The sequence below is a fragment of the Macrobrachium rosenbergii genome, chromosome 10 (genome assembly GCF_040412425.1).
Source record: "Macrobrachium rosenbergii isolate ZJJX-2024 chromosome 10, ASM4041242v1, whole genome shotgun sequence".
NCBI lineage: Eukaryota > Metazoa > Arthropoda > Malacostraca > Decapoda > Palaemonidae > Macrobrachium > Macrobrachium rosenbergii.
Genome location: NC_089750.1, coordinates 34,119,473 through 34,144,826, shown reverse-complemented (window position 1 = coordinate 34,144,826; position 25,354 = coordinate 34,119,473). Strand labels below are relative to the sequence as shown.

At 43.7% G+C, this 25,354-nt stretch overlaps 1 protein-coding gene across 2 annotated transcripts in view; it reads left to right on the top strand.

Annotated features, from left to right (window-relative positions):
• Window positions 1–25,354, top strand: part of sotv (exostosin glycosyltransferase sotv) — a 546,319-nt gene that overhangs the window by 482,027 nt on the left and 38,938 nt on the right. For both annotated transcript variants that reach the window (XM_067110140.1, XM_067110141.1), the window contains one exon: window positions 21,987–22,091. In XM_067110140.1, coding sequence (XP_066966241.1) covers window positions 21,987–22,091 — 105 coding nt within the window. The remainder of the gene's footprint in view (window positions 1–21,986; window positions 22,092–25,354) is intronic.

The window sequence follows — 25,354 nt, the reverse complement described above, 5'->3', positions numbered from 1 at the left end:
TTGCAATTTCTTTGGCATAATTGTTACAATTACAGTACCTGTATTGTGATCAGATTCCCCATTGTGGGAATTCATTTTTAGGCCAGTGGATTGTACATTCAGTGTTTCCCTTTAACCTTAGCTGCCCTTTAGATTTGCAGTAAATTTAAAATATTATTACGTAACTAATCTGATAAATTTTCAGTCTATAATATGTGGAATGATGTTATGACCTAATATTCCCTGCTATTACGACATTGAATTGCAGCTTATTCTTATTATACATCTACAAACCAGTTTCTTTTTTCTCTTTCTGCTCTTGTCAGATTCCAGATTGAGAAATGTTAATAAAAGATGCTAATTCAGGAATCCACCCCCATTAAATGTAATCATGGCATTTTCATGTTTAAAGAATTACACTATAAAGAGGGTGCGTAGTATTTTTTTTTCTCTCTCTCCAATGTGAGAGAGAGAATGACTGCATAAAATTTTTCTAACAAATTTGTGGGAGATGACGACTAACTACGTTTGTATGATATATAAATGACTTACCTAATAATAAGTCCTAATTTTCAAATACTAATAAGATTAAATAATAATAATACAGTATACTGAAATTACAACATTTATGCATTTTCAAAGCAGACTAAGGGCAGAAGATCAGTTTCTCCCTTCCTTCCTTCCTTCCTTCCCCCGTCTCTCTCTCTCTCGCCAAAAGGTAGAATGAGAAATGGATAGATATATTATAAATAGAAACTATGTTCAGCCCTTCACTCTCTCAGAAAAATAACTCGGCAGAAGCTACTGTCACGAAATGGAGTGATTCACACCCTCTATCAATGGAAAACATAACTAAAGGAAATACTGCTTCACACACAAGCCTATTAAGCATTCTATATCAAGCAATACTCGTGAATAACACCCTAGTCATCAAATACAGTAATGTGGTCTTATTTATTCAAGACCAAAATAAGCAGTCATGTAGTGTGTAAGAGTAAAAACACTACTTTCAAATACTCAAATTCTTTTCTATGGCTGTAAACAAAGTATCTTCATAATGGCTGTTTTATAACCCTTCACCACTAACCAAATAGACCCAGATCTCTTAATACAATCCCCTTACAAGAATCTATCTCCCAGATAATATACTGTGGGAGATCGCACACAAGCATGCACACACCCTACCGGAACCTGGGCACTTATGGCACATCGGTTCAGTGTTCTATCATGCTGTTTCCATGCACTCGGACCATGATCAAATAACACTGTCACAACTGAGCAAATTCCCAATGTCAGCATAAATGCACCTGCAGTGAAGCGCCACCGACAGGTCATCACATTGTCCTCCACTGTTGTCCAAAGAGAACCAACATAAAAGTAAGGTTTTCTGAGGATTTCTGACGATTTTCGGCGATTTTTCGGTTTACGGTGCAGCATAAAAACTGAACCCCAATCGTAAACGAGGGACTGCCTGTATATAGATATATATAATATGTGTATATAAATATATATATATATATATATATATATATATATATATATATATATATATATATATATATATATATATATATATATATATATATATATATATATATATATATATATATATATATATATATATATATATATATATATATATATATATATATATATATATATATATATATATATATATATATATATATATATATATATATATATATATTTTTCTGAGTCCAGTCCCGTGTCAGCCGGTGAAATTCCATTACAGCACGAATTTCTAGGTATAATATGCTAGATATACCAGAGAAAAAGAGCTTTCAGGAAAGCTGGGGTTACTACCCCCAGATCGAGCATCTTCTCCAGGGAAGACGTCGGTATAACGAAGGGTGAGTGAAAGATCACTACCACGGAGACTTATTCGAAAGATCTCTCCCTATCAAAACCCCCGGAATAGAGCGGTGAGCCGTTACAGCCCCTACGCCCAACACCCGCCAGCTCGGCGACACCAGCGCCACCCACCTCATTCCATTTTCTAGCACGTGATCGCTACCTTTTCTTTTTGTGTGCTCGTGCCTTTTTGTGGATTTAATTCATCTTTCGCCATGTCATCGAACAGCTTTACTATCTCCAAGTTAAGTACCATCTTATTGTGGGGTTTTTGTTCTATATTTTGGCTGTTTTGGTCTCATCTTTATATATATATTGAGATCTTATTATGACAGCCGGCGTCCCCGCCAGCCATGTCGACCGCGAGGCGACCCCATCAGTTCTTTTCTGTTGGGGTTGTCTCCTTGTCGTTATAGATGTTATTTTTTGCCCCATGGTTCTCCTCCTGGCGGGTTTCCTGCGGTGGCCCCCTTTTTCGAAATTTACATATTATTGGCCTACCGGCCCTTTGAGGGTGATGCCCCGTCCAGGTACCCCCAGGTTGGGTTCCTTATTATTTTTAGTCTGTATTAGGCTATTTATTTATTTTATTCTTGGCGATAGTGCTCTCTGTTCATTTATTTTACCATTGTTTACCTCCTCGTGGTAGCGGCAGCCTCAGATCTAACCGTTGCCCCGAGGTAGGCTACGCACCCTATTGAGCACATTTTTGTTTCCATGTTTATGTGTGATGGTTTTTTAGTGGAGTAGGCTTATTTGCTTCCATCCCCTTGCCCTCGGGTGCGTGAGATCCATCAGGTTGAGGGAGTTTTGGTTGCTGTTTCCTCCAGGGTCGTTTTTGGTGGGCAGAGTGAGCCCCTTAGTTCTCTTCCTTCCTTTGGGGGAATAGAGTTCTTTGGATGTGTCTCCTCTAGGCTATTCGCCTTCTTACCCCCTCTTCTCGATCCCGGTTGGTTCTCGGCACAAAATTTCTCTCCTTGTTTGCTTCCTCCTCCCCTCCGCACTCCTTCCAATTTGCTAGCCTATACTAGGTTAGGTCCCTATTAGGCTTTGCCAAGGCAGGAGTCGGGCATCGAGGCTTGGTCGCTTCCCTCCCTTAGTAGTAGGCCACCCTCCTAAGTTTCATTTTTCTTGGAGTGGTGTATGTGTGCAGTTGAGCGGGTTATATTTTTCCCCCGTCTCCTGTTCTCTTAACTTCGTAGCCTACCATTCTCCCCTACTCCACCCCTCCCCCCCCCCACCCCTCCAGCCTTGCTCTACTCGTGCGGGTGACGCTAGATGGCGTTTTCTCCGAGTTCAGGGACTTCTCCATTTGGTAGAGGGATTCGCTCCCTCCCATACAGTCCCTAGCATCGCTGTGTTGGTGTTGGTGGTTCGTTCACTCGTAGCTCGAACGTGTTTGAACACTCTATCCCGCACTTCTTTCTCCCCGTCGGGTTACTCGGCTGGGTTATTATACTTGCTCCGGCTTATGTTATGAATATACGAGCATCTTGCCCACCTTGTTTCTCTGGCGGGGAAGTAAGTGAAGAAGGGATTTATATATATATAAGGGGAGCGGATCCCTCCGGTCTCCGGAGCATTTGCCCTTTATACCATCACTTGTTTAATGTTATTGTTCATGAATATACGTTTTTAAATAACTGTGTTTATCTAACGGAGTACTCTCCTTATTTATAAACGTGAGTCCGGTTCTACACCGGGGTTCCATTCGCGTTATTTTTACTGGCAACCCTTGCGGTGAGTTCTTGTTGCCTCATTCCTTTCATTCCCGGAGTATTCCGGGTCTGGAAACCTATACCTTCCACTCTGTGTATTTTAGAGCTTATTGGCCTAGTTTATGATAAGGGATTTCTTCTCCACCGGAGTATTCCGGTTGCAGTTGAAATTCCCGGCCTTGCCGGCTTTAGATTGCTTAGAGTGGTAGGTTCATGTACTTTTTCCACTTACAGACTGTTCGCTGTGAGGAGCCGGGGTGTACTGCGTCACTGCAACAACCTTATGGTCACATAGTGTGCCGGACCCACGCTGGTTGTGCGGTCCGGCTCGACGATCTTGTAGTGTGGCACCCCGATGGTTGTGAGGTTTGCTTCGCCTTGTTCGCAACCATCCAGGATGAGTCGGTAAGTGACAGTCTTCCTCCGTTTTACGCTCCTCATTTTGAATATTGTTTACGTGGTTCCCGGACTGTTTTTTCGTCCTTAGCTAATTGCTGGCTTTCTTACAGGCGGACGAGTCCTCCAAGAAGTCAGCCTTGGATTCTCTCCGGGCCTGGGTGGCTGGGTTTGGTAGGAATGTTCCGTCGGGGAAGCCCTACGTCCTCGACGCCGGGTTGAGGACCTGCTCTACCCTCAAATACGGGTGGCGGCCGCAGTGCCAGAAGATCTTGCCACCTCCATCATCCAGCAGATCCGGGATGCGACCCAGCCACCCCAAGTGGATATCCTCTACGCTGAGGTTTCAGAGGACGTCGCCGCCTTGGACTTAGACCTGGAACCGATGGCCACCGAACAGGACCAGGTGGTAAGTAGCGAGGTAGGTGAGGTTGTTGGGGGGGGCCCCCTTTTTGACTCCCCAGCTTCTTATATCTCTTCTTTTTCAGGTTTTGGGAAGTCTTCCTCCTTGGGTGATAGAGCTCCATCAGCTATCCCCAAGTTGAAGTTGAAGACTTCATGGAAGGAAGGAAGGGCTATAAGTCCTCGTCCTCCAAGAAAGCATCACCTTTCCCCTGGTTCGAAGGCTAAGGTCTCAGCACCTGTAGCCTCCGGAAGCAAAAGTCTGGTTCCTCCGGCAAAGAATTCTAACTCCTCCGTTGGAGGTTAGAAACATTCTTCCCCCCCCGATCTCTTGCCCCGTGGACCTCCCGCTACCCCCTTGGCTTCGGGCCATCCAACATGATGGCAAGATTGACAGAGGAAGCATGGATCCCCCGACGTTCTGATAAGGTTCCCAGGAGAGACTGTCATCGTCCCTAGGGACCAAGCTCAGTCGACTCTCCTGCGCACTCTGATGGAGTGGCAGGCAGACAACACAAAGTTGACTCCTTTCAAGGGCAACTTTACCATGTTTGCTCTGGGAGACAACTTACCAACTCCCTGTTTGAACAAAGTCACTCTGGCTACGGCCCGAGCGTGCTTTGAAGGTAATCCGTTACCGCAGCTGAGGGAAACAGACCCCACTTCCTGGTGTTCCCGGGAAGTGACGAGTTCTGGATGGATGCTCCGTCCACTTTCACGGTCGGGAAGTTGGACCCCTTCTGTGCTTCCTCACAGTTTAGTGAGGAGCTCCCAAGCTGCTGGAATCTTTGCTAAAGGCGGAGTTTGATGCCCGGACTAAGCTAGCCCGGTCCCTGAACTCCGTCTGCCTCACGGAAGCCACTGCCGTCTCCTGCGCCGGACGAGCCATTTTTCCAAGTCTTGGCTAAGTCCCTGCTAGCTGGCTTTCAGTCTGACCTTTTGAGTTCATCATGGCCAGACTGGAATGCAGAAAGTTTATCTTTGCCAATGCTACTATCCGTCACGAGCCTAACAAGCTCGTAAAAGAGCTCGATCTGGGGCCTAACCTCTTCCCAGAAGAAGAGGTTACGAATGTTATGACTGAGGCTACAAGGGCCAACCAGAGTCTGCGCTCTCGCTGGGGCATCTCTGCCTACAAGCGCAAGACCCCAGAATCTGGCGGCCCCAGACGAGAGGAGGCAAACGTTTTAGGAGGCATAAGAGGCCCCACCATCAGGCGGTAGTTCAAGCCGTCCCGGTCTCGGCAGTGGCACAGCCCTCCACCTCAAAAGCTCACCCCCAACAATATGTGCTGGTCCAACCAGCTCATTCCCTTGCTGCGCCCTTGTATGTTGCTTCACCAGCATACAACCCCACCTATGAGGGCCGTGGATACTTTCACGGCCTTAACAGGATCGCAAGGGGGGGAAGAGGCAGGGCCCCTCACAGAGGAAAAGCAAACACCACCCCAAGAGGAAAACATGGACGTGGTAGAGGGAACAAACCCGCTTCCTCCCACTGAGAGAACACAGGTAGGTGGTCGCCTGTTTTGGTTCAGGGACCAATGGACCTTCAGCCCTTGGGCACACAGTATTGTGTCCAAAGGTCTAGGATGGAGCTGGATCAAAACCCTCCTCCTCCAAACAGGTTTTACCAGCCACCCTCATCAATCCTACAGGATTACGTGGCAGAATTGCTCAACAAACAAGCAATAAAGAAAGTAAGGCACCTAAAGTTTCAAGGCAGGTTATTCACAGTTCCCAAAAAGACTCAGATCAGCAAAGAGTGATCCTGGATCTGTCGCGTCTAAATCTCTACATAAAATGTGACAAATTTCGCATGCTTACGGTAGCTCAGGTACAGACTCTACTTCCGCGTGGAGCCGTCACCACCTCTATCGATCTTTCAGACGCTTATTATCACGTCCCGATTGCGCGGAACTTCTCTCAGTTCCTCGGTTTCAGACCCGGGAATCAAGCCTACTCGTTCAGGGTCATGCCCTTCGGTCTAAACATTGCGCCCAGGGTATTCACCAAGCTGGCGGACACGGTAGTTCAACAACTCCGGTCCCGAGGGATATCCCTAGCAGCGTACCTAGACGATTGGATAATTTGGGCACCAACAGTTCTGGAGTGTCAGAAGGCTACGTCCATAGTCATCAACTTCCTGGAGTCGTTAGGTTTTCAACTGAACAGAGAAAAGTCCCGCCTGACTCCGGAGTCCCGGTTTCAGTGGCTGGGCCTCCAGTGGGATCTGTCCTCTCACACGTTATCTCTCCCGCCTCCCAAGAGGAAGGAGATAGCATCTCTCACCAGGAAATTTCTCAAAAATCAATCGGCATCCCGCCGATCCCAAGAAAGGGTCCTTGGGTCCCTCAATTTGCCTCAGTGACAGACCTGCTCTTAAAAAGCGAAACTAAAAGACATAAACAGAGTGTGGCGGAGTCGAGCCAATGTCAAGCTCAGAGACAAGGTCTCCTCTATTCCTCGAATCTTAAAAACAAGACTGCGGCCTTGGGCCACAGTCAGAGGCCTGTCCAAGTCAGTTCCGCTTCAATTTCCCCCTCCGGCACTAGTTGTCCACACAGACGCTTCCCTAAGCGGCTGGGGGATATTCTCAAAACAAAAGTACAAGGAACATGGTCCACAATGTTTCAGCAGTTCCATATAAACACCCTGGAAGCTATGGCGGTCTTTCTAACTCTAAAGAAAATCCGCCCCCAACTGGATTCATATCAGGCTGGTATTGGACAGCGCAGTGGTAGTTCATTGCATCAACAGGGGCGGCTCCAAATCAGGTCGAGTAAACCAAGTAATGGTTGCTATCTTCTCCCTGGCGAACAAGCACGGCTGGCACCTGTCAGCCACCCACCTAGCGGGGTGCGGAACGTGGTGGCGGATTCCCTGTCAGGGCTACTCCGTTGGAGACGGAGTGGTCCCTGGACGCAGAATCTTTCAAATGGATTTGCCGCCGGGTTCCGGGTCTCCAAGTGGATCTGTTCGCGACGGAGAGCAACTTCAAGCTCCCCTGTTATGTGGCCCCCAACCTGGACCCTCAGGCGTGCGCCACGGACGCAATGACAATAGATTGGAACAATTGGGAGAAAATTTATCTGTTCCCTCCAATAAATTTACTGCTGAAAGTATTACACAAACTCAGGACATTCAAAGGTCAACCAGCCCTAGTAGCCCCTATTGGCCGAAGAGCAATTGGTTCCCTCTTCTTCAGGAACTGGGATTGCGGGTCTTGATTCCCAAGCCCATACTGACCCAGACAGTACAAACCAAGACTGTGTCAGCTTCCTCAAGAATTCAGAATGCCCTAGTTTTATGGACTTTATAAAATTCGCAGCCCAAAAGGAGCAAACATTGACCCTGTCAGCACTCTGTTTCTTGAATCAGATAAAAGAGATTCTACTCTTAGACAGTATGACTCAGCAGTCAAAAAAGTAGCCTCCTTCCTAAAAGCATCTGAAGCCAAAATCATGACGACTAATTTAGGAGTCTCTTTCTTTAGGTCACTGTTTGAGAAAGGCCTTGCTCCGGCCACTATTACCACAGCCAAGTCAGCCCTGAAGAAAGTATTTCTATACGACTTTAAAATCGACCTTACAGATTCCTATTTTTCATCCATCCCCAGAGCATGCGCTCGTCTGAGACCATCACGCCCACATTCCGTTACGTGGTTTCTCAATGACGTCCTTAAGTTAGCATCAGAGATGGACAACTTTCAATGCTCTTATCAGGATCTGTTAAGGAAGACCTTATTTCTGATTAGCTTGGCTTCAGGTGCTAGAATCTCAGAGCTGTCGGCTCTCACTAGAGGTGATAATTTTGTGAACTTCCTCCCGTCCGGAGAGGTCCTCCTTTCCCTGACCCTAGATTCTTAGCCAAAAACGAAGACCCACAAGACAGGTGGTCTCCTTGGAAGGTGGTGCCCCTTCCACAAGACCAGTCTTTATGTCCAGTTTATACACTTAAATCTTACCTTTTAAGAACTCCACAGAGTAAGTCGGGTCCTCTTTTTATCAGGGAGAAAGGTGGTACTCTTTCACTGAATGCTATAAGGCAACAAATTCTGTATTTTATTAAACAGGCCAACCCAGATTCAGTTCCTAAGGTTCATGATATTCGAGCAGTTGCTACTTCCATTAATTACTTTCATAATATGGATTTCTCAGAACTATCTAAATACACGGGTTGGAAATCACCTCTAGTGTTTAAACGCCACTATTTAAAAATCGCTCAAGCCCTGAAATTTTCTACCATAGCTGTGGGAAGTGTCATCTCCCCACCTTAACCAATCATATCCTTATCCTCCTTTCCCCCCCCCCGCCTGCCTCATTTACTTCTCTGCTTATCCTCCTGGTTGATCATGCCTCACTGCCTTGCTCCTCATATTGATGTATCTTGTCTCTGTTGAGTGGAAACTGTAATCTGACATGTTACGATTGTATTTTTTCTTGTGGGGTACTGGGCGGTTTTTATTTTGCTCCATGTACCCCAGATATATGTATATGTACTGTATATTTTATTTACCATTTGATTTGATCTCTTACGTGTTTAGCTTAAGTTTACGTGTGTAGCTTTAAATTGTATATGCCAATTAAGATTATATGTGCCATTGAACCTATGCAATTTTCGTATGCCATTATGCTTTAGTAGTGTTAAGTATTTTTGGGGGCCTCTTCCCCGTCGTGCCGGGGACTTCCCCCACTTTTTCGTAATATTAAGTCTTTGATGTCCCTTAGGTTTAGTGTTCTTGACACATGTAAGAGATTCCCTCATTAAAACTGCTTTCGTAATTTATGTTTTTTTCTTCAGATTACCTTGTTTCCTCGTAGTTTGCAGCCTTGGCATGATTCTCTGTCACTATTTCACCGGCTGACACGGGACTGGACTCAGAAAAGGGATTTTGACAAAGGAAAAATCTATTTCTGAGGAAGGTCCCGTGTCACCCGGTGACCCTCCCTGACTCACCTATTGCTCCCCCCCCCTTTCTTACACATGCCAAGTCTGGGGTTAGTGCTAGCATGGAATGAGGTAGGTGGCGCTGGTGTCGCCGAGCTGGCGGGTGTTGGGCGTAGGGGCTGTAACGGCTCACCGCTCTATTCCGGGGGTTTTGATAGGGAGAGATCTTTCGAGTAAGTCTCCGTGGTAGTGATCTTTCACTCACCCTTCGTTATACCGACGTCTTCCCTGGAGAAGACGCTCGATCTGGGGGTAGTAACCCCAGCTTTCCTGAAAGCTCTTTTTTCTCTGGTATATCTAGCATATTATACCTAGAAATTCGTGCTGTAATGGAATTTCACCGGGTGACACGGGACCTTCCTCAGAAATAGATTTTTCCTTTGTCAAAATCCCTTATATATTATGATTAGCAAGAACTCGCTAGCAAATTGCCTCCCCCTTTTTTTTTTGTTTGTTTTGTTGTTTTCATTTACTGCAAGCCGCTCAATCGATAGACACATCTGTCTATCGAGACTTTGCACGATCAGAATACAAGGGATTAAAACAGATTAAGGCCACTCCCTTTAAGTAGGTAATTCCTTTCCGAGGCAAAAGTAAATCTGTCTGGTCGTCTCCTTTTCAGGCAAAAAAAACCCCTGCGGGCATCAGCTGAACATGACTCAACCCCTCCTTGTGTTGGACCTGCCCCATAGGAGGAGATAAAAGCAGAAAACCACGAGGCCTCGCTCTCACACGCACGCTGAAAGATAGGGAGTGAAGGAGTCCCCGAATCTCGGCCATGCCTTGGCCCTCTGTTAGCTACTAACCACGTGGCCTTTTCAAAGTATACTTTCTCCTCGTGCCCTTTGACCGCGAGCCACATGTTCGCTCCACCGTTGACCTGCGTGATACCCACATGCCATTGCCCGGCCCTTCGTGAAATTTCCACGCATTGCCCTTTTACGTGAAGCCCCCGCATCCTAACACGTGAAGAAACTCACCCTCGGAAATCGCAAGTCATCCACGGACCGCTTTCTGCGCTGGAACCAAATCTGCCTTACAGTAAAGTGCTCTGGAAGACCTCCATTCAGTCACGCTTTTGTCTCGTAACATTTACTTAATTTGAGAGCCATTAATCACCGAATCTCTTGTCAAATGTCCGTGCTCCTTGAGTGTCGGCAGTGCTAAGCTATTATTAATTCATCGAAGCCCCTTGGCACCCTCAGTGCAGCTTCGAATTCATTATTCTTTTGTCTATTTTCATTACTGGCATATAATGTGCATATCTCTCATTTCAGAGGGACCCTATATCGTGGAAGCTTCTTGGACTGTGTCTGGAATCCCCCAGTTTCATTCATCCCGTAGGAATCCCCTACAGGATCAATAATCTACTTGCATTCCTGTTTCCCGTACTAACGTTATTTATGTAAATACACTCCTGCAAGTTTGCCCACGTGTTTTACGTAATATTTTCCTCAGTAACAAGAGCCTTATGCTCATATGAAATTCCCCTTTGTTTTCCTCTTTTTTTATGTTTTCCTGGACCCACGAAGTCAGAATCACAAGGCTAAATTACCTTAAATTGTTGCTACCTGTCTCACAGAGAATATTTCAAACTAAATCGCCAGGAAAAACGTAAAAAATGGCGACCTGGCCATAGATCTTGTTTTGCAGTTGCAGTTCCCCTAGTGTTGCTTTATTGCTTTTGCAACTTGCCAGATCAGCTATTAGCAAAGCTAAGCTGGGTACGAGACAATTACGAACCTTTTGTGTAAAACCAGCACACAGATCCGGAAATTCCACGTAAGTAATGTGTTTATCTTAGCAAAACCTTTTTACAATCGTGACTGTTCCTAGGAATTAGAAATAGGGGTGCATGTATTCACTGAGAGAAAAGAACCGCCGTATTAGATTCATTAATGCATGCCTTTCAGGATAGGTAGTTAGGAAATAACCAGTGCTAACCATCCTTTGCTTCGAGGAATAGTGTGAAATTCCTCTGGGTTAAAATCCTTGCCATATTCTTTGCTTCGAGGAATAGTGCGAAAGAAATTCCTCTGTGATAAATTTTACTTCGCATTTCGGATTAGCGAATTATTACTTAGGCGCTAATAAATTCCCACGTGGGACAAGACAAAGTCAGCTTGCATTGCTGAAATTCTCTCGGTGTAGTTAGAATTCGAGTTAGGTGTTAGGAAAGCGAAATTTAAACTCCGCTTATAGGGAAAATTACTAGGTTATTTTACTACTATCCTCTCATCCCGGGAAATTCCTCGGAATCCCAGTCTATAAATAGACGGGTCCATTCACACAGAATCTAAAAATAACTCCAGTGATGGTCAGACGTCTTGCACCCCCCCACCCCCGCCCATGCCCACGTGTGTAGCATTTTTTTTCCCATTCATTTCTCAGCAAATATTTTTCTTTGGGTTTTTCCCGTTAGTAATTTCTAAGTCCTAAGGGACGAATCATATTTCCAAGTCCTCAGAGACTCCTACTAAAATTCTACGTCGCACGTGGCGAGAATTCTTCATCCAAAAATTCCAAGTCCTCAGAGACTCCTAAAAAATTCTATGTCGCACGTGGCGAGAATTCCTCAACCAAAAATTACAAGTCCTCAGAGACTCCCCCCAAAAAATTCTACATCGCGAGAGGCGAGAATTCCTAATTCCTGCGGGAAACCCAAAATCAAGTCCTTTTGAGACATATTAGTGTATTCACACACATCTAAGCCCTTACGGGACTGATCATTCTAGTTCGTTAGAACAACTCCTTAACTTCACGCTACAGCCGGCCAAGTCCGAGCATGACAAAATCCAACTACGTCTTCCGAGACGCATATTAAAATTCGTTCTCCAAGAACAACCACGTCTTTCCGAGACATACTAAATTTTAACAAAGTCTCCTCAGACTTATTGATCCCCTGTCTTATTCAGACAGATCCATTCTCCTGCAGTCTGAACGATTGAGTGTTTTGGATTCCTGCAATTGAGTCTTTTCAGACAACCTGAGTCTTTTCAGACATATCATATAACCATTATTTCAAGATGGCTAATACCAGAGCCCAACAAAATGAGGACTTCAAATTCTACATGTCCGCTGGGAAGGACATGGGACTATCGGGGCAAGATCTGAGAGAATGGGTTCAAGAGCGAGTGAACGATGCCAGGGCGGAGAGAGAGAGAGAGAGAGAAAGAATTGCCCAAGAGGCGGAGAGAGAGAGAGAAAGGATTGCCCAAGAGAAACGAGAGGAGAAGGAACGTGAAGAGAGAGAGAGAGAACGTGAAGAGAGAGAGAGAGGACGGCAGGAGAGAGAGAGAGAGCGCTCCCATGAGCTCCAGATGCTAGAACGACAGCACGCCACCCCCCCCGCCCCCTGCAGCGGGAATGAGTGCCCTCAGCCAAGCTCTCTTGTTCATGCCAAAATGGACAGAGTCCGAACCCGAAGTATGGCTTGAAAGGGCCGAACGAGTCCTGGAGTGCTGCGACCTCTCCCCCGCGGAACTTTCCCTTGTTCTCACTAAATTCCTGGGCGGAAAGGCCCTCGTTGCCTACCACGCCCTTTCAGCGGAAGGTAGGAGAAACTGGGAAGCCGTACGCCAAGCAGTTACGAAGGCGTACGAGATTACCCCCGAGCGGTGGAGGAGACGTTGGAGAGAGCAGGCCAGACTTGGTCCGATTGGGCGTACCATTCGGAGCGAGCATTAACAAAATGGCTCGATTCCGAAGGAGCCACAAGCACTGCTAAGGTACTCGAGCGGTTTAAGTTCGAGCATTTCCTGCGCTACGCCCCTCCTGCCCTCGCCACTCATATAGTGGAAAAAGCCCCAGCAACACTCACCGAGTGTTGCCGAATAGCAGACGTGGGAAACTCACCACCCTCAAGAAGGATCCATGGGACGGAAGATAAATCCCCCGTCCCTCCTCGGAGGATCAAATTCCCACAAAAATGGGAACTCGAGCAAGCCCCCAACTTGCCATTATTGCAAGAAAACGGGGCATTCCTCCGAACAGTGCCGGAGCAAGAAACCGGCGCCTCTCTCTCCCGGAAAACCTCCCAATAACTCGCCTGCGCCCTCCACAGGGACAGCGCGGAAAGACTTCAGCCAGACCTTTTGCACGGCGTGCAAGGTTTATGGCCATTCTCCCGAGTGGGTGAAATGCCCGAGCAATAATAAATCAAATACTCCCACTGTCACCTTGGCCGTCACAGATCCCAAGTCATTAGGCCGTCCCGCCGAAGGGCCTGTATACGTGACTCCTCCACGAGGTAGCCACCCCGCGCGCCGAGTCACTGCATTCGAGGACTCGGGCGCGCAAATCTCCCTCATCCGAAGGGACAGAGTTCCCTATGGAGCTATCGTCAATAGACGAAAACTCATCACGATCGAGGGAATAAATCAATTTAAAATGATCTCCCTACGGTCCAATTGAGAGTCACAAGACCTCACCAATCCAAAATTTGCAATCTTGCAGTAGCAAGCCATCGCCCCAGAGGCTATGACGTCATCCTGGGACAGGACTTTCAGTCCCCACCGAAATCACGACAATCAATGGGTCCACATTCCCCGAATCATTCCTCGGGCGCGAGTAATCCTCCCCTGCTTCTCCCTCAGTCAAGACTGGCGCCCCCTGGGTACCAGGAGGACGTGCAGTCCCCACCAGTGCCACCTGAGTACGATGTACAGTGGCCCCCTCAATCGGTTCCCAATCCAATTCCAGTGCCCGGCCCTGCCTCAGTGTCAGTACCAGGGCCCCAATCAGATCTCCCTTCCGGAGATGCCAAATTCCTGCCAGTGCCACTTGCATGCCCCGAGCAGTGCCAAGCTTCGTCCGTCCTGACCAACGAGCCCAAGAAACCTCTGATAGTGCCTGACTCTGCCCTAGCGCCAGCGCCAGAGCACTACCCCGATCTCCATTCACGGGATCCAACTCAGGACCCCCTCTCTTCCCCCGGCCTGGCACCGCTACCAGCGTCGGTAAGAGAGACGGTTCTTCTCGACCACAGCGGAAGCTCACCTGCAGGTGCGGCCTCGCAACCCGTGCCTGAGCTGGTCATCGTTACCTGCGAGCCGCTCAAGCCGCCCCCGCCTGCCTCCTCTCTGCCTCAGTCCGTCGCCGACGCAATTGCAAGTCAGGATTCTGCCATCTCTCCCTTGGCCGATGAACTACAAGAGCTGTGACGGATCATGGTAGAACCAGCACGGAAAACTCCTGCGTCAGCTGTCGCAGCAGCAGGCCCAGGTGGCACTCCGTGCCGCTCTCTGGTCTCGGGCCCTCCGCTTCCCCGGCCAAGGACGACTGTCCCATTAAGAAGGTTTGAGGCGAAATTACCACGGGCGTGGGAAATTTCCAGGTAGTTTACAAAGAGCTCTAGAGCTCCCTTGGCACCGGTGCCACCATTTCATTTTTCGAAGGTCTTGGCACCTCTAATCCAGACGGGGATGTCGGACCCTCTGCTATCTTCTTCCGTCCCTCACGAACTTCTATCTCTTATCACCCTCTATTAATCTTTCCTTAAATTATCACCACAAGAGGCAATTAAGTACGGGATACCATTCCCCACACAATGTATAAATCATTGAGAATAACAGAGTGAGAAGTGGCACGCCCTTTTGCCCATACCTTGGCACCGGGCGTGCGTGTCAGCTCTTTCTGAAGGAGTCGCGCCCTTCGGGTGCACTTTTCTCGCCCTGGGACTGAAGTGATAGTCCGGGCCGTAATTTATAGGCGAAGGACGATAAATTCCCGCCTAACACAATAAAACTCTCACTCCTTTTACGTTAACTCTACTGCCAATACCATTTGCTCTCTTTTAGTTATTTATTTATCCTTCTTTTAAGGAATCGCGAGTCATAGACTCTTGCCCTTATGATTTTAATGCCCCTTTCGTAAGCTCCGAGAGACGTGTTCCGCTTTTCATATGCAGTCACGTTTTCATGCGCAACATCTTGTTAATTTTCCTTTTGTTATTATTATTCCTTTTTCCCCCTCCCTTCCTTCTAAGAACTCTGTTTGTCCTAGACCCCACGTCTTTTGTCTGCTCACCCCGTCATAACATTGAGTACGCGAGTGTGGGCAGTGGACGCATAAAATTAGCGTAGTTTAAGGTTAACGAATTAAAACTCGAATCATCTCGCCCGCATACGACTGTCAAAATCCGTGTGCGGGCCGGCCATCAGCTTGCGTTGAACTATTAGCTAAGCAATTACCAATGCGAATATGTATAGTCATTACAATATCGCGTAAAGGGGACGTCATTTACAAAAAATAAACGCTGTTTTTTCATTTACACAGCCTCTTCAAGGCAGACTGTACTAACCCCATGCATTTATTCTAAAATTAAGTAACCATGTGTTTTAATTCTTGAACAATAACCTTTCGCTTCATTCGTTGGCTATAGCCTCATAGGCTTGGTCTTATAATCCTAATTAATTCACATTGTTCGAGTCACTTTATAAAGTTATCAATGTGTAACCAAATCTAAAGTAATTACTCTTTTGCAAGTGTTTAAAATTACCTTGTGTCCTGTTAAAGAAATTTGTCCCAGTGTGTTATTAAAAGTAATGTCACAGGTTCATAAATCCCTTAGTAGTAAAGTTCATTGCAAGGCAGAATGTAGAGTAACGTAAAGCATTTGCCGCTCATTCTTGTATATCGATGTACACACCCGAAGAAGGTGTGCACATCATCTTGTATGGGAAGGTATTATGATTAGCAAGAACTCGGTAGCAAATTGCCTCCCCCTTTTTCTTTTGTTGTTTTCATTTACTGCAAGCCGCTCGATCGATAGACACATCTGTCTATCAAGACTTCGCACGGTCAGAATACAAGGGATTAAAACAGATTAAGGCCACTCCCTTTAAGTAGGCAATTCCTTTCCGAGGCAAAACTAAATCTGTCTGGTCGTCTCCTTTTCAGGCAAAAAACCCCTGCGGGCATCAGCTGAACATGTGTTGGACGTGCCCCCTGCCCCATAGGAGGAGATAAAAGCAGAAAACCACAAGGCCTCGCTCTCACACGCGCGCTGGAAGATAGGGAGTGAAGAAGACCCCGAATCTCGGCCATGCCTTGGCCCTCTGTTAGCTACTAACCACGTGGCCTTTTCAAAGTATACTTTCTCCTCGTGCCCTTCGACCGCGAGCCACGTGTTCGCTCCACCGTTGACCTGCATGATGCCCACATGCCATTGCCTGGCCCTTCGTGAAATTCCCACGCATTGCCCTTTTACGTGAAGCCCCCGCATCCTAACACGTGAAGAAACTCTCCCTTGGAAATCGCAAGTCATCCACGGACCGCTTTCTGCGCTGGAACCAAATCTGCCTTACGGTAAAGTGCTCTGGAAGACCTCCATTCAGTCACGCTTTTGTCTCGTAACATTTACTTAATTTGAGAGCCAGTAATCACCGAATCTCTTGTCAAATGTCCGTGCTCCTCGAGTGTCGGCAGTGCTAAGCTATTATTAATTCATCGAAGCCCCTTGGCACCCTCAGTGCAGCTTCGAATTCATTATTCTTTTGTCTATTTTCATTACTGGCATATAATGTGCATATCTCTCATTTCAGAGGGACCCTATATCGTGGAAGCTTCTTGGACTGTGTCTGGAATCCCCCCGTTTCATTCATCCCATAGGAATCCCCTACAGGATCAATAATCTACTTTAATTCCTCTTTCCTGTACTAACGTTATTTATGTAAATACACTCCTGCAAGTTTGCCCACGTGTTTTACGTAATATTTTCCTCAGTAACAAGAGCTGGAGAGCTGATAGACGTACCCTTACTGTACTGTATAAAGCAATAGTCCTATCAATCATTGATTATGGAAGCGAAATACAGTATGTGGCTCGGCATCAGACGCAACGCCGAAAACGTTAGATCCAGTATATAATGAAGGCCTTAGAATATGTTCAGGGGCCTTTAGATCATCACCAAAGTCGTCTTTGCAAGTTGAATGTGGTGAACTCTCTCTCTCTCTCTCTCTCTCTCTCTCTCTCTCTCTCTCTCTCTCTCTCTCTCTCTCTCTCTCTCTCTCTCTCTCCATAGAGAGCCAGTAACAATGAAGAGTGCTGTGAGAATTCAGACAAATGATTCTCCATCCAAAAAATTATTTGAATTAATAGATGTATTTATAAACAATCATCCACCTCCTTTCCCAATTAGAGCTAGAAGATTGAGTTGCTGAAAATAAATATACATTTACCTTTAATAGTAAAATTATCTCCTCCTTGGATAGCGATTTAAATGAGAATTTGTACATACTTAAAATATTTATCAAAAGGGTATTCATATACCCCAGAACACCGACATTATACAGTAGAACACATGATCCGAAAAGGTTCACATTACGCAATAAACACTAACGGATCTAAGTCACAATACAGAGTGGGATATGCTGCAGTATCCCAAGACAAAACGTATCAGTTCTCTCTACCAGTTAATGCCTCAGTATTTACAGTGGAGTTATGTGCAATAGCATCAGCATAAAACTAATTAAAGAAGCCTCATTTAATAATTTTGTGATTTATAGCTATAGAAGCCATTCGAAGTTATAATCCAAAAAATAATAATGTACAACAGATTAAGTTTTCACTGTATAACTTACATAATACTGTAATGGAAAAAATATTGAGATATGTTGGACCCCTGCCCACGTAGGGATAAGAGGAAGTGAAGAAGCTGATAAAGCAGCTAAAGAAGCAGTCCACATGACAAAAGCAAGTGTTAACATCCTTATTAGTGACTATGTAAGATACATAAAAACAATCATTGTAAATAAATAGCAAAATGTATGGAATGACAAACTTGAAAATAATAAATTAAAACATAAAATCCAGTGTTAGAAAATGGAGCTCATCATATCAGAAAGATAGTCATGCGCAAGTAATTGTGACTCGTCCCTGAATGGGCCATACTCGTCTTGACACACAGACACTTAATGAGCAGCCCATGTGGCCCTGATCCTGAGTGCTCAGAGTGCAAGGTGATAATAACGGTCCAAAGTATGACTAGGAGCGACTATCAACTTTTGGAAATAAATCAATGAAGGAAATTTTGTCAGAATCTTCTGCATTTTTGGTTGTTCTGATTTTGATATTCATGAGAAGTTGTAATTTAGTTGATAAAATATAAATATAAGTAAATGATGGAAATATGAAAATCTTTGGGTTATTTAATGATTTTAAAAAGTTTTAAAGTATTACTTATTCCAATTTTATTTTTTTTATGTATGTATTGATACGTGAGTAAATGTATTTATTGTATGCATGTGTTTCAGTGTGGAAGCGTGCCTTTGTGCAGTTTTTAGTTTAATTATCACTCATTCGTCATCACACTGAACGAACTATTCGGTTCCAGAGTTTGGCCTTAGGCCTAGACCTGGTATTTTATTCTAATCCTTCGGGCCAGCCCTCTGAGAGCTGAAAGACAGCTCACTGTTCTGGTTAAACTGTTTTAATAATTATAATAATTTGAATAGGAAAACTACTAGACTTAGCTACCCATCACTACAGTGCTCCCCCCCGTCGATGCGGGACCACCTTGATGTGGTGAGGGGGTTCTTGGACCCCAGGAATTTGCTCTCAGGTTTGACTCCAGGAGTCCTGTATATCATTATATATTTGTTTGGATTAATTTTTGTGGAATTTTCCCTTTTTGCTAAAATTTATTGGACCTGTTAAATAGGAATAGATTAGCTGGCATTGGGTTTATATCTGAAGCTAATTAGTGGGAGCTGTGGTAGGACCATCAAATGCCCGATAATGCTCGGATCTGAGAGTTATCAGATTGATAGCTCAAAGGTGGAACTATTCTTTAGGGCTGGACCACAGATTCCAGGGGGGTCTGGTTTTGGGGGTATGACTCGGCATTCTATCTGGTTTGCCCATAACATGATTAGGGTGGGGATGATTGTATTCTTGAAATACTCTCGGTCCTAGCAAGTGGGTTTGGCTTACACTTGGGCCACTCTAATCACATTGTGCCATCCCCTGTCGGGTAGGGTAGGGATCCGTACATTTGGGAGTCAGCTCTCACGTGTGCCATTGGTGGAAGAATAAACTCCATGAAAAGCTGATGATATGTTTTTAAGGTTTTCAGGTTAAATTTTTTTTTTCTCCCTCTCAAATCTTTATAAGTGAAAATAAAGATTCGAGTACCCTCGGACCCTTTGATGGTAACAACTTGGCACAGTTGACCCTTAAACGCCGAGCCTCTATTTACAAAAGTGTCTGCTGTATGCTGGCGGGGTTTGAGAGTTAGCGCCAAAGCGGAAAGAAAGTTTTTTTAAAAATCACAGCACACTTAGTTTTTAAGATTAAGAGTTCATTTTTGGCTCCTTTTTTATCTCATTGCCTGAAGTTTAGTATGCAACCATCAGAAATGAAAAAAAATATCATTATCATATATAAATATTGGAATATATAACAGCGCAAAAAAAAAATTTCATATGTAATTGTATACTCGTACAAATTGTGCTGTGAGCAAAACGGTTAAAGCTAATGAGTTATTTTTTGTTGTTGTATTGTACACTAAATTGCGAAGATTTTGGTATATAACAAATTGTAAAACGATCAAAGCAACACAGAGAAAATATTATCACAAAATGATGCATGAATTCGTAACGCATGGACATAAAAATTTTTTTTTAAAAATTCACCATAAATTGAAATATTGTGCTAGAGACTTCCCGTTTGTTGCAAAATGAAGGTAAATTATTGAATATTACTAGAATGTAAGAGTTTTAGCTAACAATTGTATTTTTCTACCATTTCGGTCGAGTCAAAGTTGACCGAAGGTTGAAATTTTGTCACTTATCGTGATTTATATGAAAATATGTCAAAATTGATGAAAGCTACAACCACGAGTTATTTTTTGTTGTATTCTACATGAAATTGCACACATTTTCATATATAAAACGTTATGTAACGGCTAATAGAAAACGGTGCAAAAATTACAACAAAGTGACTAAAGAATTTCTGAGATTGTAAGAGCCTGACGCCGTCTCTTCCAAACACGTGTGTGTTCGTGTGTTCATCGTCCATCGGAGTGGCGAGACGTTTGGCGTCTTCACAAACAGAAACATACACACAGTTTGATACAGAAGATTCGTTTGAACATTATGAGTACATGATTAGAATGCTTGCATGGCAATGCAAGTAGTGGTTATTGTACATACATCAGGACAACAATGGTTAGGAAGAAACAGACGGAAATATTGTATGGTTGAAATCGCGTTTCTTTAGAGAAAGAAAACGAGATGCTCTTGTTGTCTTGTCCACTCCGATGGACGACGAACACACGAACACACACGTGTTTGGAAGAGACGGCGTCAGGCTGTTACAAGATTTTCAGCAGAGTTAGTGCAGACGTAGACGTAAGGAAAATGTTTTTTTCAAAAATTCACCATAAATCGAAATATTGTGCTAGAGACTTCTCGTTTGTTGCAAAATGAAGTTAAATGATTGAATATTACTAGAATTTAAGAGTTTTAGCATACAATTGCATTTTTCTACCATTTTGATCGAGTCAAAGTTGACCGAAGGTTGAAATTTTTGCACTTATCGTGATTTATATGAAAATATTTCAAAACTGATAAAAGCTACAACCATGAGTTATTTTCTGTTGTATTCTACATGAAATTGCACACATTTTCATATATAAAACTTTATGTAACGACTAATAAAAAACGGCGAAAACATTATGACAACGTGACGAAAGAATTTCTGGCGCGGACGTAAGGAAGAAGTTTTTCAAAAATTCACCATAAATCGAAATATTGTGCTAGAGACTTCCAATTTGTTGCAAAGTGAAGGTAAATGATTGAATATTACTAGAATGTAAGAGTTTTAGCTTACAATTGTGTTTTTTTACCATTTCGGTCGAATCAAAGTTGACCGAAGGTTGAAATTTTGGCACTTATCGTGATTTATATGAAAATATTTCCAAACTGATAAAAGCTACAACCATGGTTGTTTTTTGTTGTATTTTACATGAAATTGCACACATTTTCATATATAAAACCTTATGTAATGGCTAATATAAAACAGTTCAAAAATTACGACAAAATGACGAAAGAATTTCTGAAATTTTTGGCCGAGTTACCGCGCGAACATAAGGAAAAAGTTTTTTTCAAAATTCACCATAAATCGAAATATTGTGCTAGAGACTTCCAATTTGTGCAAAATGAAGGTAAATTATTGAATATTACTAGAATAAGAGTTTTAGCTTACAATTGCGTTTTTTTACCATTTTGGTGGAGTCAAAGTTGACCGAAGGTTGAAATTTTTTGTAGTCGACATACGGTACGTCCACTCGGCACCCAACAGACAATTTTAGTCGATGTATGATACGTCCAGTCGGCGTTTAAGGGTTAATAGTTTTATCACAAAAAGTGCATTTAGTCTTGAAATTTATATGAAAATAGAATAATTAGTGAATATTTTCAGTGAAAAATACCGCAAATGGGAGAATTTTCCACGAATAATGTGTATATATGTTTTGTAGTGAAATCCGCGAACAGGTGAGTCTGCGAATCGGGAGAACGTGAATATGGGAGGTTTACTGTACTTATACGTTATACAGTAGTTTGGATGTGAACATTATTTCTTAAATTTATGTTTTATTATACACTATATTTAAGTATTACATTTGTTAAACATGAAATTTAAAACTTTAATCCATTTTTTTTTCCAGGTTTGGCGTGAATTTCCTGATCGCATAGTTGGATTTCCTCCACGGAATGTCTTATGGAACAATGATACTCATAGTTGGAAATATGATTCTGAGTGGACCAATGAGGTAAGATTGGTAAATAATTGCTATTTTGTGATTGCAAGGATAATGAAGCATATACTGAATGCATTTATTTACTTAAGTCAAACTAAACCATCACTCATACATCCCACATTCATGGTCTTCATTGTAACCATATTACTGTAAACCATCTTTTGTCCAAAAAACATCAAAAGTAGTAAGATGTTTATGTCACCTGAACCTCACTTTTCAGGTAGTCTGAATAAGTTTGGCTGGGAGGTTGGCATTCTCTACAGTATATCAATGATTGACTTGTATAAAAAACCTTGTGTTTTAAAAATTCAATTTGCTCCACATTCTTAGCTCTTTTTCCCTTTCATTGATTTACAGATGATTTGAGTGCAGTATTGTTTTTTCCTCGAGTTACGTTGATTAGACTTCACCTGTTGTTTTCTTTCTTTCTTGCATTAAATCTTCAGCTGAAGACCCATATAGAGAGTCAGCAGACTATATTATTTTTATTATTACAGTGGAACCTACGATTTTGTACGTAATCCATTCCAGAAAGTCTGACGAAGTCTGAATCATACGAAAACTGAAGCAACAATTTCCATAAGGAATAATGTAAACCCAATTAATCCATTCCAGACACCCAAAATTATTAACAAAAATATGTTATATAGAGAATAACTATAGTTTTACATACAGAAAACAATGAGAAATAAATATAAATGACTAATGAAATGGATAAATGAACATTTAACATCACTCATACCTTATTGAAGACTTGTTAGCATATGGAAGACAAAGAGGAGGGGAGAGGGGGGAGGAGGAGAGGACTTCAGGTATCAAGACCCTATCTTGGGTTACTTCCCCTCTTGGTTTTTTACTGGCACTATCTGGGGTTACTCCCCCTCTTCATTTTTTACTGGCACTAGGACCAGCGTGAGAGTCATTGGACCCGTCACATAACAAAACTGTCCAGAGACATCTGTTTCTGGCGTCTTTAAGATTTGCCTAAAATGATACAAGGCATTGTCATTGAACATGTTGCAGACAGCTTGGAACAGGTTTGTTAAGGTGATATTTCTCCACAAACTTTGTAAGTCACTCAACTTTGCACATGTTGTTAATCACTGAAAAAGGCACAATATCCCCTCTCTCTTCATCCTCCTCCTCCTCCTCCTCCTCCTCTGATTCCTCATCTGCAGTCTGTTGCCATTTCAGTTGAAGGTCCTGCAGCTCTTCAGTGGTTAGCTCTTCCCTGTGGTTGTCCACCAACTCTTCCACATCCTGGCCACGCGCATCCAAGCCCATTGACTTCTCCAAAGACACAATAGATTCCACAACTGGTTAAGGGTCGTCGGGCTCAAAACCTTCAAAATCCTTCTCGAGGACATATTCTGGCCACAATTTTTCCCAAGGAGAGTTCGTTGTCCTGGAAGTCACTCCTTGCCAAGCCTTATCTATAAGTCTTATGCGGTTGAAGATACTGAAATGATTCTTCCAGAACTCTTGGAGTCAATTCAGTGTGAGTTCACTTCAAAGCAACTTTGAAACAGTGCTTTGGTGTAGAATTTTTTGCAGTTTTAAATGACCTGCTCGTCCATGGGCTGGATGAGAGGAGTGGTATTAGGGGGGCAAGAACTTCACTGTGATGAACTAAACTCCTCCAACAATTGGTCTTCCAGGCCTGGAGGATGAGCAGAAGCATTGTCCATTACCAGGAGACACTTGAGTGGCAATTGATTTTCCAGGATGTATTTCTTCACATGGGCCAAACACTTTATTGACCCACTCAGTGAAAATTTGCCTCATGACCCATGCCTTTATGTTAGCCTTCCATCTCGCACAATTTACTCTTGATAACATTGTTTTTCTTGACACTCGGGGAGTTTCTGAGTGATGCACCAGTAAAGGTTTCACTTTGAAATCCCCACTGGTATTTTCACAGAACAAGAGAGTTAGCCTCTCCTTCATAGGCTTGTGTCCTGGCAGTGCATTTTCCTCCTGCATGCTGTAGGTCCTCTTTGACATTTGTTTGCGAAAGAGGCCTGTTTCGTCATGATTGAAGACTTGCTGGGAGACGAATCCTTCAGCCTCTATGTATACCTTGAGTTCTTCAAGGAATTCTTCGGCCCTACGTATGTCGGAACTTGAGCCTCCCCGTGCCTTACCACACTGCGTATGCCAGTTTCCTTTTTGAATTTGTCGAACCAGCCTCTGCTGGCCTTAAATTCACTAACAGCAGCACTTGTAGGCATTTTCTTAATGAGATCCGCATGCAACAGTCTTGTCTTTTCGCAAATTAGTGTCTCCGAAACACTGTCTCCCGCTAACTGTTTTTCATTGATCCAGACCAACAACAACTTCTCAACATTTTTTACTACAGTATTTGCCATCTCTGTTTCGTTAACGAATTTACCCCTTTTGCAACATCAGCTTTCTTAATTTTTTTTTTTCCTTCACCAGGGTGGAACTGATCATTGATATGGACTTCCTATACATCCTGGCTAGATCTGCCACATATACACCACTTTTGTATTGTACTTTGCTACAAGTTCTTTCTTAAATTTCAGTTGTATTTCTCATCTTTACCTAAGGGCTGGCACTTTGAACTTTCTTTGGCCCCATGGTGGCTTATATAGCAATTGCACTCAATCAGAAAACAATGAATGCATGGGGTGATGCAGATGAACATGTGGGATGATGCTCACTCAGTGAGAAACAAAGGCAGGCTGGGCCACAAGAACATATGGGATGCTTTGCTTGGGTGCTCGATAAGTAGTCGAGTCACACGGTTGGCCCTGGATGGAGCATTTCCAGCTGTACGATATCCGAGCGGATGTTTGAAACCTGGGATAAAATTTTGATGAAGCATAAAAAACCGAATCATACAAAAAACTAGGGCAAATGAAAACCAAGGTTTGACTGTACATAATTATTTATTATTCTTATTATTATTCAACTTTTTAGTTGACAATGGAGAGGAATTGTCTCTGAAGATCAGTGACTGGAAGCAGCAACTTTTACAAGGAAGTCCTCACCCACAAGTCTGAAAAAAGTAGGTGGGTAAGGCAAATGAATTGGTAGCCTTAAGGCAGAGGCATCGGGAACAGCAACAGGAGAATCAAGCAGATACTTACCAGGGGTATGAAGAGCCCCTTAGGCGAGGGAGAAATCAGTAAAGAAGAAAACTAATTTGGAGAATAGACTCTCAGCGTAGACATGGCCATGGCCTTCAAGAGCAAGAAGTTCAAGTAGCAGCAGAAAGCAAGAAGTTTGAGTAACAATAGGAAGCAGCTTGG